We start from the raw sequence: 15,276 nt of genomic DNA, 5'->3' as shown, positions 1-15,276 counted from the left end.
GCGCTATTTACGTAAACAAAAGGCCTTCAAATACTCCAATTAGCACTATAACATTATTGTGCTAGCGCTGGGGCGCTAATCACAGTAGCCTAACTCGATCTCCTTGCTTCCAAAACAACTTGATTTTCTTCAAAGTAGCTCCATTTTCTCCAACTTTTACTTCATTCATCTCTCTTCACCATCTTAGCATCAAAAACCTGAAACATGAACAAACAAGCATAAATCTGCAATAAAATAGCCCTAAACTAAAGAAAACCTTCCTATAAACAAGACCATAAACAAGCCTAAAACTCTCTTGTCAGATTTACTGAGTTTATCCCCTGTTTAAACAAAAGACTTCATTTCCCCTCTAAGCTTATTGGTTCACTAAGGGTACTAAGGGGTAAAATGGTCATTCCGCTCTCGGTTCCCGCTAATTCCTCAAGTGTTCCTCCCATTTACCAATATCCTGTCATGTCCAATTAATTAACACAAACTTATTCAATATCTAATAATTCCCCAAATATTCTCTAAATTCCCAAAATACCCCCAGGCTTCCCCGAGCCGGGCACTAAAAAACCCTGCTGTGACTATTTCGCTAATCCGCTTACTAGGACCATCTCGAGCCATATGCTGCAAACATATCCACATAATAATGTGGTCTCAACAATTTATCACATAAAATCACATTTATGCCCTCAAAAGGCCAAAATTACAAATATGCCTTTATAAGCTATAAAGGACCCACATGCATATCTAATACTCTTAACATATGCATATCACATATTCATATAATCATATTAATCATGCATTTAACAATTTAATCACACACATATATCAATTATGCCCTCCCGACATGCTTATCAAGGCCCTAAGCACTATTAGCAATTTTGGGTCGTTACAAGCGTCGTATTTCAGGTTTGACTGACCCTAAGGCACACTCTTAGTTAAGTCATTAATCACTAAATAATGGGTTACACTCCAAAGATGTATCTAGGCTTTCGAGCACGACTAGTACATCTTGACCAAAATAACTGTAATTCGTAAGTCAAAAGAGAAAAATGATTTTTTAAGTTTTCACTTATGGAGTTGAGATCTTGTCTCAAGGTTAATTTGTAATTAGTTGACCTACCCTAAGGCTGGTCCATTAATTTTCAAATTAATCTATCGTTGACTAGTAACTATTTTTTTTGTGTGTTATTTTATGTGTTGTATTCATGCATCATGTTTACTATTGCAAATAGAAACTGATATTTATTATATGCATTAATTCATTTTATTTTATTTATTTATTTTTCAGCAATATGTCCAATCCAAACCCTGTAACTGCTTTACTTGCTAATGAGAAATTGACTGGTGATAACTACATGAAATGGATATCGAACATGAACATTGTTTTGATATGTGAAAACCACACGCTTGTCCTGAGTGAGGATTGTCCTGAGGTTCCTGCTCTCACTGCTGTCAAAACTGCTAGAGAAAAGTATCACAATTGGATCTTATCTAACAATAAGGGCACATGTTATATGCTTGCTAGTATGAGTGATGTGCTCAGAAAGATGTTTGAAACTGTTGAAACAACATGGTGATTTGGGAATCTTTATAAGGCATGTTTGGCCATCAGTATGATAAGTGCAAACATGATGCTACTAAAAGCTTCATGAATATGAAAATGAAGAAAAAAATTTCTATGAGAGAGCATGTCCTAGACATGATAAACATATTCCATGATGCAGAAATCCATGGTGCAATCATTGATGAGAGAACTCAAGTAAGTGTGATACTTGAATCTCTCACACCAGCTTTTGCAGCATTCAAACCAACTATTTTATGAAAAAGTTGGAGTACAACATGACCCAACTGCTGAATGAGTTGCAAACTTTTGAGTCTCTAAACAAAAGTTCCTAAAGAGGAAAATGTTGCTAAAACCAAGCCTTCCACTTCAAATGGCAATTCAAAGAAAAAGAAGGGTGGCAAAGGAAAGGACAAGAAAAAGTACAAACAACCAGAAAAGACCAACAAGTCTTCCATGAAGAATAATTCTACAAAGAACTCCAAAAAGAAGGCATCGAAAAGGATCATGTTTTCATTGTGGAGTTCATGGTCATTGGAAAAGGAATTGTCCTAAGTACCTGGCTGAACTGAAAGACAAAAAGAAGGGTAAATTTGACTTGTTTTAGAATCTTGTTTAGTGGAAGGTGATTTTTCATCTTGGATAGTTAATTCCGGAGCCACTAATCATGTTTGTTCTTCTTCGCAGAGTCTTAGTACATCGAGGAAGCTGGCTCTTGGAGAGGTGACCATGAGAGTTGGAAGTGGGCAGTGTAACGACCAAAAATCGCTAATAAGGCTTAAGGGCCTTGATTAGTGTGCCAGGAGGGCATGTTGGGATTTATGTGTGATTTTTATGAGTTAAATGCATGGTTATGATTTAAAGCGTGTTATATGACTATTTGACTATTTGAGATGCATGACTATGTGTATTAGTATGCATGTAGGCCCTGATTGTGTTAGAAGGGCATAATTGTAATTTTGGCCATTTTGGGCATAACTGTATTGATATGTGATGATTGTTGAGACCACAGTGGTATGTGAGTGTATCCGTGATTTGTGACTCGAGACGATCCCGGAGAGCAGGTTAGCGGAAAAGTCATGGCGGGAATTTATACCCGGCTCGGGGCGAGCCTGGGGGTATAAGCAGGAATTTAGAGAATAGACTGAGATTAATTTTGATGATGGGGAATACTTATTTGGTGATTTATCAGGTGTTGGAAAGCAACGGGAAAATATTAGAGACACTTGAGGATTAGCGGGAATTGGGTAAAATGACTAAAATGGCCTTACTTGGACAAAAAGGGTTTAGAATTAGTAGGGAGGGCATTTTGGTCAATTGGCTTTTAGAGATTGATTTATGAGGCTTTATATACTTAGTGGGATTGGTAGAGAGAGTGAATGGCTGTGGAAAAGAAAGAAAAAGGAAGAAAAAGAAAAAGAGAGAAAAACAGAGGGGTTTTGTTTCAATGGATCGGTTTGGGGTTCAAGCACCATTTCTCTTCAAATTTCTTAGAGCACAGCTCAGTGGAGAGCTATGATAGGCTGAGCATCAACGATATTGAGTTAGACTTGAAGATTTGGCAAGGATTAGCAAGAACACATCTACTTTTGAACTAAGTTCTTAGAGTTTTCAGTTTTAAGGGTTTGGCTGGTTTGAGCTATGTTTTGGGCTGAGATGATGGGAATTTTAGGGAATTTCTGGGCAAGCTTTGAGGAAGAGAAAGCTAAGGAGGAGGTCTAGGAAATGAATCAAGGTCGAAATCGCATCAACGGTATGAATTCTAAGAATTTAACTTTGTGGTTTGACTGAATTTCTGGGTTTAGGGTTGATCATGGTGAATTTTGAGATTTGGGTTGAATGTGCTTGGGTTTTGTGGATTTGGGATGCTTGGGATGAGTGGAGAGTGTTTATAAGCTTGATTTTGAGTTTGGTAAAGATTTGGGGAAGTTTGGGTTGAGATTGGCTCTAAGAAATCGCAGAAAAGGAATTTGGGTTTTGCCTGCCTGCAGCTAGCGCTACAGCGCTAGTCTTTGGGCACTGTAGCGCTAGGCCCTATTTCTGGGGATGCTGATTCTGCTTGTAGCGCTATAGCGCCCCCTTTTGAGCGCTGTAGCGCTAACCTGTTCCCAGAAAGGGGTTTTTGGGATATTTTTGAGGGATTTTGACCTAGGGTTCGGGGTTCGATTCCTCCATCTTGTTTTGTGGATCTAGGACTTCCCTGGGGGCTCGGGATTGGCCCTGAGGCTAGGTTTTCAGACTTGGGGTTCGGTGTTGACTTTGACCTATGGCTGTGTTTAGGTGTGCGCTAAGGCTCGAGTGGGATCGTGCTCAAGGAGTCAAGTGTTGAAAGCTATCAAATTGACAGGTAAGAAAATTATAGCACCCGTAGGACAGGGCATGGGCCCATGATGTGATTGCAGGGCTCGGCCCTACATTGCATGCTGAGATGATTGCAGGGCACGGCCCTATATTGCATTACATGTTAGGGTGCAGACTTAATTGAATTGATATATGTTTGAATGCTACTTGAGTTATACTATTTGCAATTATAGTAGACACAACGGCAAGGGCCGAATGAACGGCAAGGTTCGAGAACGGCAGTGGGGCCGGAAGTAACACTTAGCACGTGAAGTGCTTGTAGTCAGGGTGGGACCCCATGGATACATGTGATATCCTTTCGGTGGAGACCGAGACCCCAGGCTTTGGTAAGGCCTCTGGGACGGCATGGCCGTGTTTGTTTAGTCTAATGGAATACTTGGTTATCTATGGATTATCTAATATGTTAACTGTATAAATCGCATATGTTATGTACTGTATGAGTTTTCTTGCTGGGCTTCGGCTCATAGGTGCTCTGTGTTGCAGGTAAGGGCAAAGATTGAGTCAATCAGCCATGAGTACGGAGAGCGTGAAGCGACGCGTACATGTTTGGCCTGCCCGACTGCTTTGGTTGGGGGTATTTTCGAGAAATGGCTGTAATAACCTGTGATTTTAATAACGGACCAACTGTAAAATTATTTTAAGTTGTAAAAGGTTTTCAAACCTTATTTTTGGATCCCAAATGTTTAATACTAGAAGTTTTCAATATAACAACGCATTTTCAAAGATTACAGCCTTAACTTTTGCTTAGTCACACTTTTGTTTTAAAAACCTCGGTTAGGGAGTTCATTGCACCTTTTTCGTTTTAAAACTCACTTGTAACAACTCTAAGGAAGTAGGGCGTTACAACTTGGTATCAGAGCGAGCCAAGGTTTATTGGTTCTGGAGATTGACCGAACATGTACGCTCGCTGTCAGTGACAAGCTCGACTCAGGGTTGGTTGGTATGAATGATTGACATGCTTGAACATATGTTTGAATGCCCTGTTTGCCTGCTTATTTATATGGAGCATGAGGAATGAGTTGACATATGCATGAGATACTGTTGGGGCTGGGCCCTTGACTATTGCATGTTGAGATTGATGCGTGCTGAATAACATTATTATGCATGTGGATGAATATTGGCATAATGGTTTACATATTGAGTTTATGTGGTTAATTTTTGTTGTGTAAATTGATTCGATTAAAATTTGCAAGTGTACACAGTCACAAAACAAGTAATAAAGTAGTAAGTATTCAAGATCGTCTCCACAGGGATTGCAAATTAAAAAGTAAGCAAAACAATTACTAAACAATTTTAGAAAATTAAAAGTCAAGTGGTTGTTTATAGACTAAGCAAAGTATTAAAATAAAATAGAAATACTGAAATTAAAAACTGAACTGAACAAGAAAATTGAGAGAAATTTATGAATTGCAAAATGGACTTGAATTGTTGAATTCCCCTATATTATTCATCCTGAACAAATTGCGAACGTGTTGCTGCAGCAATATTCTAGCAAAACTCCCAGGATAACAAAAAGTTCACTTAACACGCATAAAACTTTCCCAAATCTTATGACCTTAATTCTTCTACCTAATTAAACATATTCCTATGCAAAATCAGATTTAAGAATGCAATCACATTTCACTTCTCATAGGTTACACAAGGTAGTTAACATATCCCTATATTAATTACTAACATAACCTAACCTAGATTATGACTTGTGTCATTCAAGCTTTTCCTATTACATTCAACATTTCCAGCATTAAATATAATTAAAATAATTTGTCATTGCTGGCCAAACAACAAAAAGAAATCAATTTAAGCACACTTGAATGATCAAGGGAGATTTTACTAAAATAAAGTGCAAGAAATGGATAGATTATAACATAGGGTTCATCAACAATTCAAGCCACCAAGAAATTAGTTCATGGCTGATTTCATATACATTAATTCATAATCAAAACAGCCCATAATATTTAGTTAAAATCCAACTCAGAAATTAATACAATAGAGTTTAGAAAGAGGAGAAAAACAAATCCAAATGATGCTTGAGTTTCTTGGGTTGGCCTCCTTCTTCCTTGAACCTCTCTTCTATTTCTTCCTGGCGTTTTCTTTAATATTCTCACTGGTTTTCTTTGCCAAAAATGGCTGCTGCTTGTTTGTTACGGCTGGAGCATTATTTTGGTATATTAGGTTATCTTCTTCTCCTCCAAAAGTACCATAATGCCCCTCTTTTCCTCCCAAAACATCAAGTCTTCCTTCTCTTTTGTCCTTTTCTCCATTATGCTGATATTTCCTTCTGCCACTGCCACATCAGCTGAAATGTAAGCTTGACTCTTGACTGCCACGTGTTCCATGCTCCAAAATGTAGCTGATCACAATGCTTCAGTTTTGCTGCAGCAATCCTGAATATTCAGCCATTAACACAATAATTTCATCACAATAGACTCTTAAGCTCACTCATTCCTTTGTGCAAATATTTAACCATGAAATCATTATCTTTAACCCAATAGCTATTAAAAACTAAAAAAAATAATTACACTTAATTAAGATAATGAAAACATCCAAGTTTGCTACAAAAACTAAAAATAAACTAACACTCATGATTTTTTTCACAAATATAAGTTCAAAAGCACATGAAATAACTCTTTATTCAAGAGTTATCACACCCCCAAACTTACAACATTACTCGTCCTCGAGTGATGACCCTAACAACACAATACAACTAACAAGAGACACAAAAGACAAGAAAATACAAAGACAAAACACTACAACAATGGACAAACTTTGCTATGTCAATGGTAACAAGGGGAAGGCTCTCGGGAAATTTTATTTTGAAAAAGAGAAGCTGAATTTCAATCTTTCACAAGTTTTAAACCAAATTCTTCAAGCATGAATGTTGCTGCCAAAAATATGAATCAAGTGTTTCACCCTTTAGTGCATGCATATTTTTTCCTAAACAATTTCAATCACCAAAAATCAAGCTAGCCCTTGGTCCTCAAGCTTAAATAATGTCTCCATACGTTACTTAGTAATTCCCTCTCCACTAATGTAGACAAACACCACACCAAAGATCAATAGGACTTTATCAAGCTTGTAATGATAGGCTAGGGTAAAGGTAGGATAAGAGAGATACATTTTTGGCTCAAATCACCCTAAACACCTCAATCTTTCTAGGACCTAAATGCATAAATGCACACATTAATTTCCCCAAAGAAAACCCCACAACACAATATAAATCTTGCCACTAGTCTTTATTACTAACATACAAAGACAATAACTCAAACAACTTTTCCTTTATTTGAAAAGTACACCCCCAAACTTATTTACAAACATACATACTCTTTTTTTTTTTTTTTTAGACGCTTTGATGCAAGGGAGTGTACTTCTTAATTTCTCTTTTTTTTTCTATATATATATATATTTTTTTATAAAAATAAACAACTAAATGGCAAGATTACAAGAAGATTGAGAACACACTCTCCCCCCAAACTTAAAATCAACATTGTCCCCAATGGTGAAAACAAGCAAAATAAGAAAAGGAAAACGCTCACCCAAGTTTCTTGCTCACACTCAACTCATCACAACCCCCAAAATGCACAACAAATAAATCCTATAAAGATCAAGGTGCTAAAAGGGTGTGGTGAAAAGATGTGAATATATACATGTAAAGCTAGGCTAATGAGTGGCTAAGAAAGAAAAATGACACTTAAGCTCAATGGGGTGACTAGGGATAAAAATGCATACAAGGTAGGCTGCAAAGGCTCAAACGGTCCAAAGATGGCCTAAATCATGTTATCGGTGTGGTATTGTCTAGGATTTCGCCTCAAGGAAAATCACTAAGTAATTCTAGAAACTTAAGCTCTCACAAGAAACTAGCTCGTTCTAGGGTCTCAAAATTGTTTAATCCAACTATGCACCAACTAAAAGGAGAAACAATTGCATCAATCAATGGCTAGCAACATTCACATCCAAAGAATTTAGTTGAAAACTCAAGAAAGAAAAACATTCAGTGGCAACTTAGATTGAGTAAAGAAATCGTCATGGAGCCCCCTAGATACATATGAACAAAAGCAAAGAGTATCGCTACAAGATTAACTAAATAACAAGACAGGAACGGAACAAGCAACAAAACACACACATAGAAGCAAAATAGTAGATAATAAGAGTAGACCACCAGAGAGTTCAAGAACAGAATTAATTACAAAACAATAATAATAATAATTACAAATCAAAAGTGGGTTAAAGAATCTCCCTCCTCCTAGTCATCGGAAGCAGCAGCCGAAGGACTAGGGCCATCAGGCACAGCTGGCGCGGTCCACGCCTCCAGGATGGAGTTGGGAAAGACTGGGAATGGAGCTGTGGGTTTGTTGAAGTTGCGCTGGAGGGATTTGATGAGGGCTGCATCCCACTGCTTAGCATACTTCCAGTAAGCATGCTGTTGAGCTTCCATTCACACCAACCGACCAAGAATCTCCTGCTGCCGGGCAATGATGGCAGTGAGTGGAACTGGGGGAGGCACGGTGGAAGGCCCAGAGGCTGAGGCAGGTGCACGAGTTTGGCCAATCAGAGAGAAATCAATGTCCCGGCGCTCGAAAAGGATATCCTCTGTGGAAGCAACAGATACCCCAGCTCTAATGCATAGCTGTGTGATGAGTGAGGGAAAGAACATCTTCCCTTTCTTCTTTCTAGCACAGCTAGCAAGCTGCCTAGAGATAATCTGGCCAACATTGACACCCAGCCCAGCCAGTATACAATACAACAAGAACACCCTCTCTGTGGACACCGTGGTGTCATGTGTGGTGGGCAGTAATCGACACTTCAGAAAGCTAAGCCACACTGCAGCTTCAGGAAAAATGGAGGTGTGCAAGAGAGTGCGTACACCGCCAGAAGAGATGCACCATTGAGTTCCAGGGGCTGCGACGCACTGCAGCGCCTTGTCAAAATCAGCTGGGGTAGGTGCCAAGATCATTTCATTATAAGTTGAGTTGTCAACGTTGGCTAACCCAAAGAGGGCATTAATAGCCTCACCCGCAAAAGAGACCACCTTGCCACGAACCAACACTTCAGAATTTTCAACAGAGGCAAGGTTGGCATAAAATTCCCTTACCACTGGAATAATGGCATACTCGGGTTTCTGACAGAAAAGTTCCCACTGGTGTTGCTCAATGACAGTAGTGATAAAGGCAGGCACCTCCCTAGTGGTAGGCAAAAATCCTCTCTCTGGAAACAATTTCTTGGTCTTTACAGATTCATGTCTGGCCTTGGCTTGAGCAGAAGTAAGTTTGCTGGCAGGACCTGAAGGGGTAGCTGGTTTCTTGGTTTTATGAGGTGGAGCAGCTGTGGTGGCAGCAGTGGCAGTCTTTTGTTGCTTTGGTGGGGGCACAGTTGATGCTTGTGGGGCTGCTCTTTTGGATTTGGGTCGGGGTGGTTTTGATGTGGTGGTAGGAGCATTTCTGGCAGTTGGGGGAGGCAGTAAGAGTTGGGCAGTGGGGATTTGTGGGGTCTTTGGTGGGACAGTGGTGTTTTTGGATGCTTTCTTGGGTGTTTTGGTTGGTGGTGGGACAGTGTTGGTTTTTTTTCTCTGTGCTCGTGTTTTGATGGTCATGATGGGCACAAAAAGACAGCACCTAATTCACAATGTTATCACACAACAAACAGAGCACCTGAACAGAAATGCTTCAAAATTTTCCAGCAGAATAACAGAGCAAAACTTTTTTGTGCCACCTAGGAATGCCACAGATTATCAAACAGAGTTTCCAACAACTTTGTGCTCACCAGATCAAAGAATATCAGTAACTCAAATTTCCAGTAATATATATAGCACTATACGGGTACAAGGAAATTAATACCCCAGTTTTAGAGTCTCGACTGACTATTTGAATGCGTGGATTGTGAAGCACCTGTGGAAAATCACAAAGGGAAACAGGATGCTGAGATGGTGGTCGGGCTGGTTGGGAGACACCTGACCAAAACGGGAAGGGATGGCACGAAGGGATCGTAGCTCACTCAGCTGCAACACACGGAGTAGGGACGCTGAAGGCTTGGGTCGGTCGGAAGCACTTGGGGCCCGAAGGAGAGTGTGTTGCGCCTGGACTGGGTGGAATGCCGCCTGGAGTCGAGGTGGTGGCTGATTGCGCGAAGAAGCGAGGGCAAGGGCTCACGGGGACTGGTGCGTGGCTGGGTCCGTGGGGTCGATGAGAGGGGTGGTTCGAAGGCGCTGGTGGGGTGAGGCTGAATGCCGAGAGTCTCTCGGCTGGGTGGGGTGGGGGGATAGATGGGAGGTCAGAGGTGGCTTGATGGGTTGAGGTGGGCGGAGAGCTGCGGAGTATGGTGGCGGCGAGGGTGAGTTTCTGGGCGTCTGGGTCTTCGAGAGATGGAGAGGCAGAGAGGTCTGGGTCATGGGTATATACAAAAATATATATATATATATAAAATAAATAAATAACATATAAATAAAATAGAGAGATAAACATATATATATATGCATATAATCTGAAAAAAGAAAAACTCTGAAATTATATATATATATCTTTTTGTGTATCCGAATAGCATGAGCATATATATATATATATATATATTTTAAATATATATTGATATCATTATATATTAATATATATATGTAGTAAAATATATATACATATATTTGAAATCATGACCCATGACCCAGGTTTGTGTCTTTTCCCATCTTGCTACAGTGCCCAAGATTTTCTTCAGCAACCCAATTTTGACGTAACTCCTTTTTTTTTTCGGAAATCTTTGCGGCCATTTTGCTGAAGCAAAACACTCGCAAAACCATCAGACTCCAGAATTACTTCCAAAACACCCTATTTCTTGCTGTCTTAACACATAAAACATCAAAATAAACATAAAACTGCTCCAAAACACCACAATAAAATGGGATTAAAATTACAAAAAGTGAAATTAAAATAAAAATAAAAATAAAAATAACTATAATTAAAAACACTCACATATATAAATATATATTTTTTTTTTCTTTTTCTTTCTCTCTTTTCTTTCTGTTTTCCTCTTCTTTTTGTCTTTTTTTTTTTTTATATACAATATCAGTTTACACTTGCTTCTTGTTGGGTTGTCTTTAAATTAGTGCCTGAATCACTTGACAACCCAAATCAACCTCAGCTTTAAGGATCCTCCAAAGTGATGGAGGTCTTCTCGCGGTTGACCTCACCTCCCAAATAATGTTTCAGTCGCTGCCCATTCACTTTAAACTCTCTACCAGACTGATCTTCCCTTACTTCAATAGCCCCATGAGGATACACCTTGATGATTGTGAATGGCCCCGACCACCTAGATTTCAATTTACCAGGAAATAACTTCAGTCGCGAGTTAAAGAGCAAAACTCGCTGTCCTTCTTCAAAAACTCGAGGTTGAATCCTCTTATCATGCCATCTCTTAGTCTTTTCTTTATACAACTTGGCATTTTCATAAGAGAACAACCTCATCTCTTCAAGCTCATTCAATTGCAACATGTGAGCTTCCCCAGCAGCTTGAAGATCCATGTTAAGCTTCTTAATGGCCCAATAAGCTCGATGCTCTAACTCCACGGGCAAGTGACAAGCCTACCCATAAACCAAGCGGTAAGGGGACATTCCCAATGGTGTTTTAAATGCAGTTCGGTAAGCCCAAAGAGAGTCATCTAATCTTTGAGACCAATCTTTGTGAGATGGATTAACAACTTTCTCTAGCACACCCTTGATCTCTCTATTGGAAATTTCCGCTTGACCATTGGTTTGGGGGTGATAGGCTGTGGCAATCTTGTGCTTCACACTGTATTTGGCTAACAAAGCTGCCAAAATCTTGTTAAAAAAGTGGGTGCCTTCATCGCTTATAAGAGCCCTTGGAGTGCCAAAGCGGGTGAACACATGCTTATGTAGGAACTTCATGACCACCTTGGAATCATTGGTAGGACTTGCCACTGCCTTAACCCACTTAGAGACGTAATCTACCGCTACCAAGATATACAAATTGCCAAATGACTGTGGAAATGGCCCCATGAAGTCCATTCCCCAAACATCAAACAATTCCACTTCAAGGATGCTATTCAAGGGCATTTCGTTCCTTGCTGAAATATTTCCAACACGCTGGCAGCGATCACATCTCTTAGCAAATTCATGAGCATCCTTGAAGATAGAAGGCCAATAGTACCCCGATTGAAAAACCTTAGCGGCTGTCCGCTGCCCCCCAAAATGTCCACCATAAGGAGTTGAATGACAATGCTCTAGGATGCTAGAAACTTCCTCCTCAGGCACACAACGCCTCATGATTCGATCTGAACATTGTTTGTACAAATAGGGCTCATCCCAATAATAGAATCTCACATCATGAAAGAACTTCTTGAGTTGCTGCCTATTCAAATCAGGTGGCTGCAAACCACTCACCAAATAGTTGACAAAATCAGCGTACCATGGAATAGTGGTTTGGTTCACAACCAACAATTGCTCATCGGGGAATGTCTCTTTAATAGGCCCTTCATTTTGCTTTTCACTTCCAGCTTCAAGTCTAGATAAGTGGTCAGCCACTTGGTTCTCCGTTCCTTTTCTATCCCGAATTTCCAAATTCTTGAAGAAGCAACACCCATCGAATAAGTCGTGGCTTAGCATCCTTTTTGGCAATTAGATACTTGATTGCCGAATGGTCTGTATAAACTACCACTTTAGTCCCCACAAGATAAGCTCTAAACTTGTCAAAAGCAAACACCACCGCCAAAAGCTCTTTCTCGGTGGTAGTATAGTTCAATTGGGCATCGGCTAATGTCTTACTTGCATAATAAATGGAATGAAAAACCTTCTCTTTTTGCTGCCCAAGAACAGCCCCCACAGCAAAGTCACTAGCATCGCACATCAATTCAAAGGGGAGAGACCAATCCGGAGCTACAATGATGGGTGCGGTGATAAGAGCCTTTTTTAAAGTCACAAATGCTTCTTGACACTCCTTGGTGAACTCAAATGCTCGATTTTGCTCAAGTAAAGAACAAAGGGGCTTAGAAATCTTCGAAAAATCTTTTATAAACCTCCTATAGAAGCCCGCATGCCCCAAAAAGCTTCTAATCCCCTTGACTGTAGTAGGTGGTGGCAATTTTTCTATAACTTCCAGCTTTGCTCTATCCACTTCAATGCCCTTATCAGAAATTCTATTGCCCAACACAATGCCTTCTTGAACCATGAAATGGCATTTTTCCCAATTGAATACCAAGTGTGTTTCTTCACATCTAGCCAAGACTTGCTCTAGGTTAGCCAAACAAGTGTCAAAAGACTCCCCAAATACTGAAAAATCATCCATGAAGACTTCAAGAGACTTTTCCACCATATCTGAGAATATTGCCATCATACAACGTTGGAAAGTGGCGGGGGCATTGCACAGCCCAAAAGGCATCCTCCTAAAGGCAAAGGTGCCATAAGGACAAGTAAAGGTAGTCTTCTCTTGGTCTTCCGGTGCGATGGAAATTTGATTATAGCCTGAATACCCATCAAGGAAACAATAGAACTCCTTTCCCGCCAACCGATCAAGCATTTGGTCAATAAATGGCAGCGGGAAGTGATCTTTGTGAGTAGCCTTATTCAACTTCCGATAGTCCATACAAACACGCCAGCCCGTCACTTGTCTTGTGGGAATCAACTCATTGTTTTCATTAGCCACCACCGTGACTCCACCCTTTTTAGGAACACACTGAATTGGGCTGACCCAAGAACTGTTTGAAATTGGGTAAACAATGCCATAATCAAGCCACTTAATTATCTCTTTTCTAACCACTTCCTTCATGATAGGATTAAGCCTTCGCTCCTGCTCAACATAATTATTACAGCAATCCTCCAACAGAATTTTATGCATACAAAATGAGGGACTTATCCCCTTGATATCCGCCATAGTCCAACCAATGGCCCTTGTGTATTTCTTCAAAACAGCCAGCAACAAACGCTCTTTTTCAGCTCCTAACATGGCTGAAATAATCACAGGCAAGGTCTCATCATCTCTCAAATAGGCATACTTCAAGTGACTAGGCAAAGGCTTCAACTCTAATTTTTGTGGCTCTTGAATAGAAGGCTTAGGAGGCTTAAAATTCCCTTCCGACAAGTTCAATGACTAAAAAGGCCTCCTAAATTTGGCAAAAGGCTGCTTTGACTCCACCCATGTAACTTGGTTTTCTTCCTCTTCACTTAAGCTTTCACGCTCTTCAAGTGACCTCACCCCCACTCCATCTTTACAAACTTCCTTGTGGAATTTTTCAGCAACAATAGACTTAATTACACTTAGCCTATTACATTCCTCAACCTCATCCGGAAACTTTATAGCATTGAACACGTTGAAAGTCACTTGTTGGTCATTCAACCTCATAGTAAGCTCCCCTTTTTGTACATCAATCAAGGTCCTCCCGGTAGCTAGAAATGGCCTACCCAAGATAATAGGAGCATCTATATCCGCTTCATAATCAAGGATGATGAAATCAGCCGGAAAGATGAATTTGTCAACTTGCACAAGTACATCTTCAATTTTTCCTTCCGGGTGTGCCATAGAACGATCCGCTAATTGCAAAGTTACTGTGGTTGGTCTTGCTTCTCCAATCCCCAACTTCTTGAAAATTGACATGGGCATCAAATTGATACTAGCCCCCAAGTCACAAAGTGCTCTACCAACGTCTCTACCACCAATAGAACAAGGAATTGTGAAGCTGCCCGGATCCTTCAATTTAGGAGGAATTTTACTTTTCAATATAGCACTCCAACCTTCAGTCAACGCCACTGTTTCAAATTCACCAAGCCTCCTCTTTTTAGTTAAAATATCTTTCAAAAACTTCACATAGTTGGCATTTGCTCCAAAGCTTCCACCAATGGTATATTGATGTGAAGTTGTTTCAAAACATCTAAGAATCTCCGGAACTGACAATCTTGTTGCTGCCTTTGAAAGAGTTGAGGAAATGGTGGAGGTTGCTTGCTTGTAGGCTCTCCTGTAGCATTTTGCGGAGGAATTGCTGCAGCAATTGCTTCAGGATCAGCATTTAATTCTTTTGATTTCACAGCTTTGTCTCCTTTGTCCCCACTATTTTGGATTGAAGTGGGCTCGCTGTTTCTGGCACAATTATCCTCAGTAAGTTCCACATTTTTGCCACTTCTCAAGGTAACCGCCTTGCAATGCTCCTTGCCATCTTTTCTTGGATTTTCTGTATCACTAGGCAAAGTACCTTGTGGTCTATTCCTTAGCTCATTAGCCAGCTGCCCCAGCTGAGTTTCTAGATTCCTCAAGGATGCCGCTTGACTCTGAATTACAGCATCGTTCTTGGCCATATATTCCTTCATTAAACTCTCCAAAGAGCTTGATTGAGACACTTGAGGATGAGGTGGTTGAGCTCTTTGTTGTTGTTGAGAAAA

General features: G+C 40.1%; 1 protein-coding gene across 1 annotated transcript; it reads right to left on the bottom strand.

Annotated features, from left to right (window-relative positions):
• Positions 1-11,034: 11,034 nt before the first annotated feature.
• On the bottom strand, positions 11,035-11,412 carry LOC133825364 (uncharacterized). Its single transcript, XM_062258319.1, has one exon. The coding sequence runs from the start codon at positions 11,410-11,412 to the stop codon at positions 11,035-11,037; it is 378 nt and encodes a 125-aa protein (XP_062114303.1).
• Positions 11,413-15,276: the final 3,864 nt, after the last annotated feature.

This window comes from Humulus lupulus, chromosome 3 (assembly GCF_963169125.1).
Source record: "Humulus lupulus chromosome 3, drHumLupu1.1, whole genome shotgun sequence".
Classification (NCBI taxonomy): Eukaryota; Viridiplantae; Streptophyta; class Magnoliopsida; order Rosales; family Cannabaceae; genus Humulus; species Humulus lupulus.
The sequence above is the reverse complement of the archived record's forward strand: the minus strand, read 5'-3'. Positions and strand labels throughout refer to the sequence as shown.

Bases quoted from the DNA above. Each gene is read 5' to 3' on its own strand.
- LOC133825364 (XM_062258319.1), bottom strand. From the start codon at position 11,412: ATGGATCTTCAAGCTGCTGGGGAAGCTCACATGTTGCAATTGAATGAG.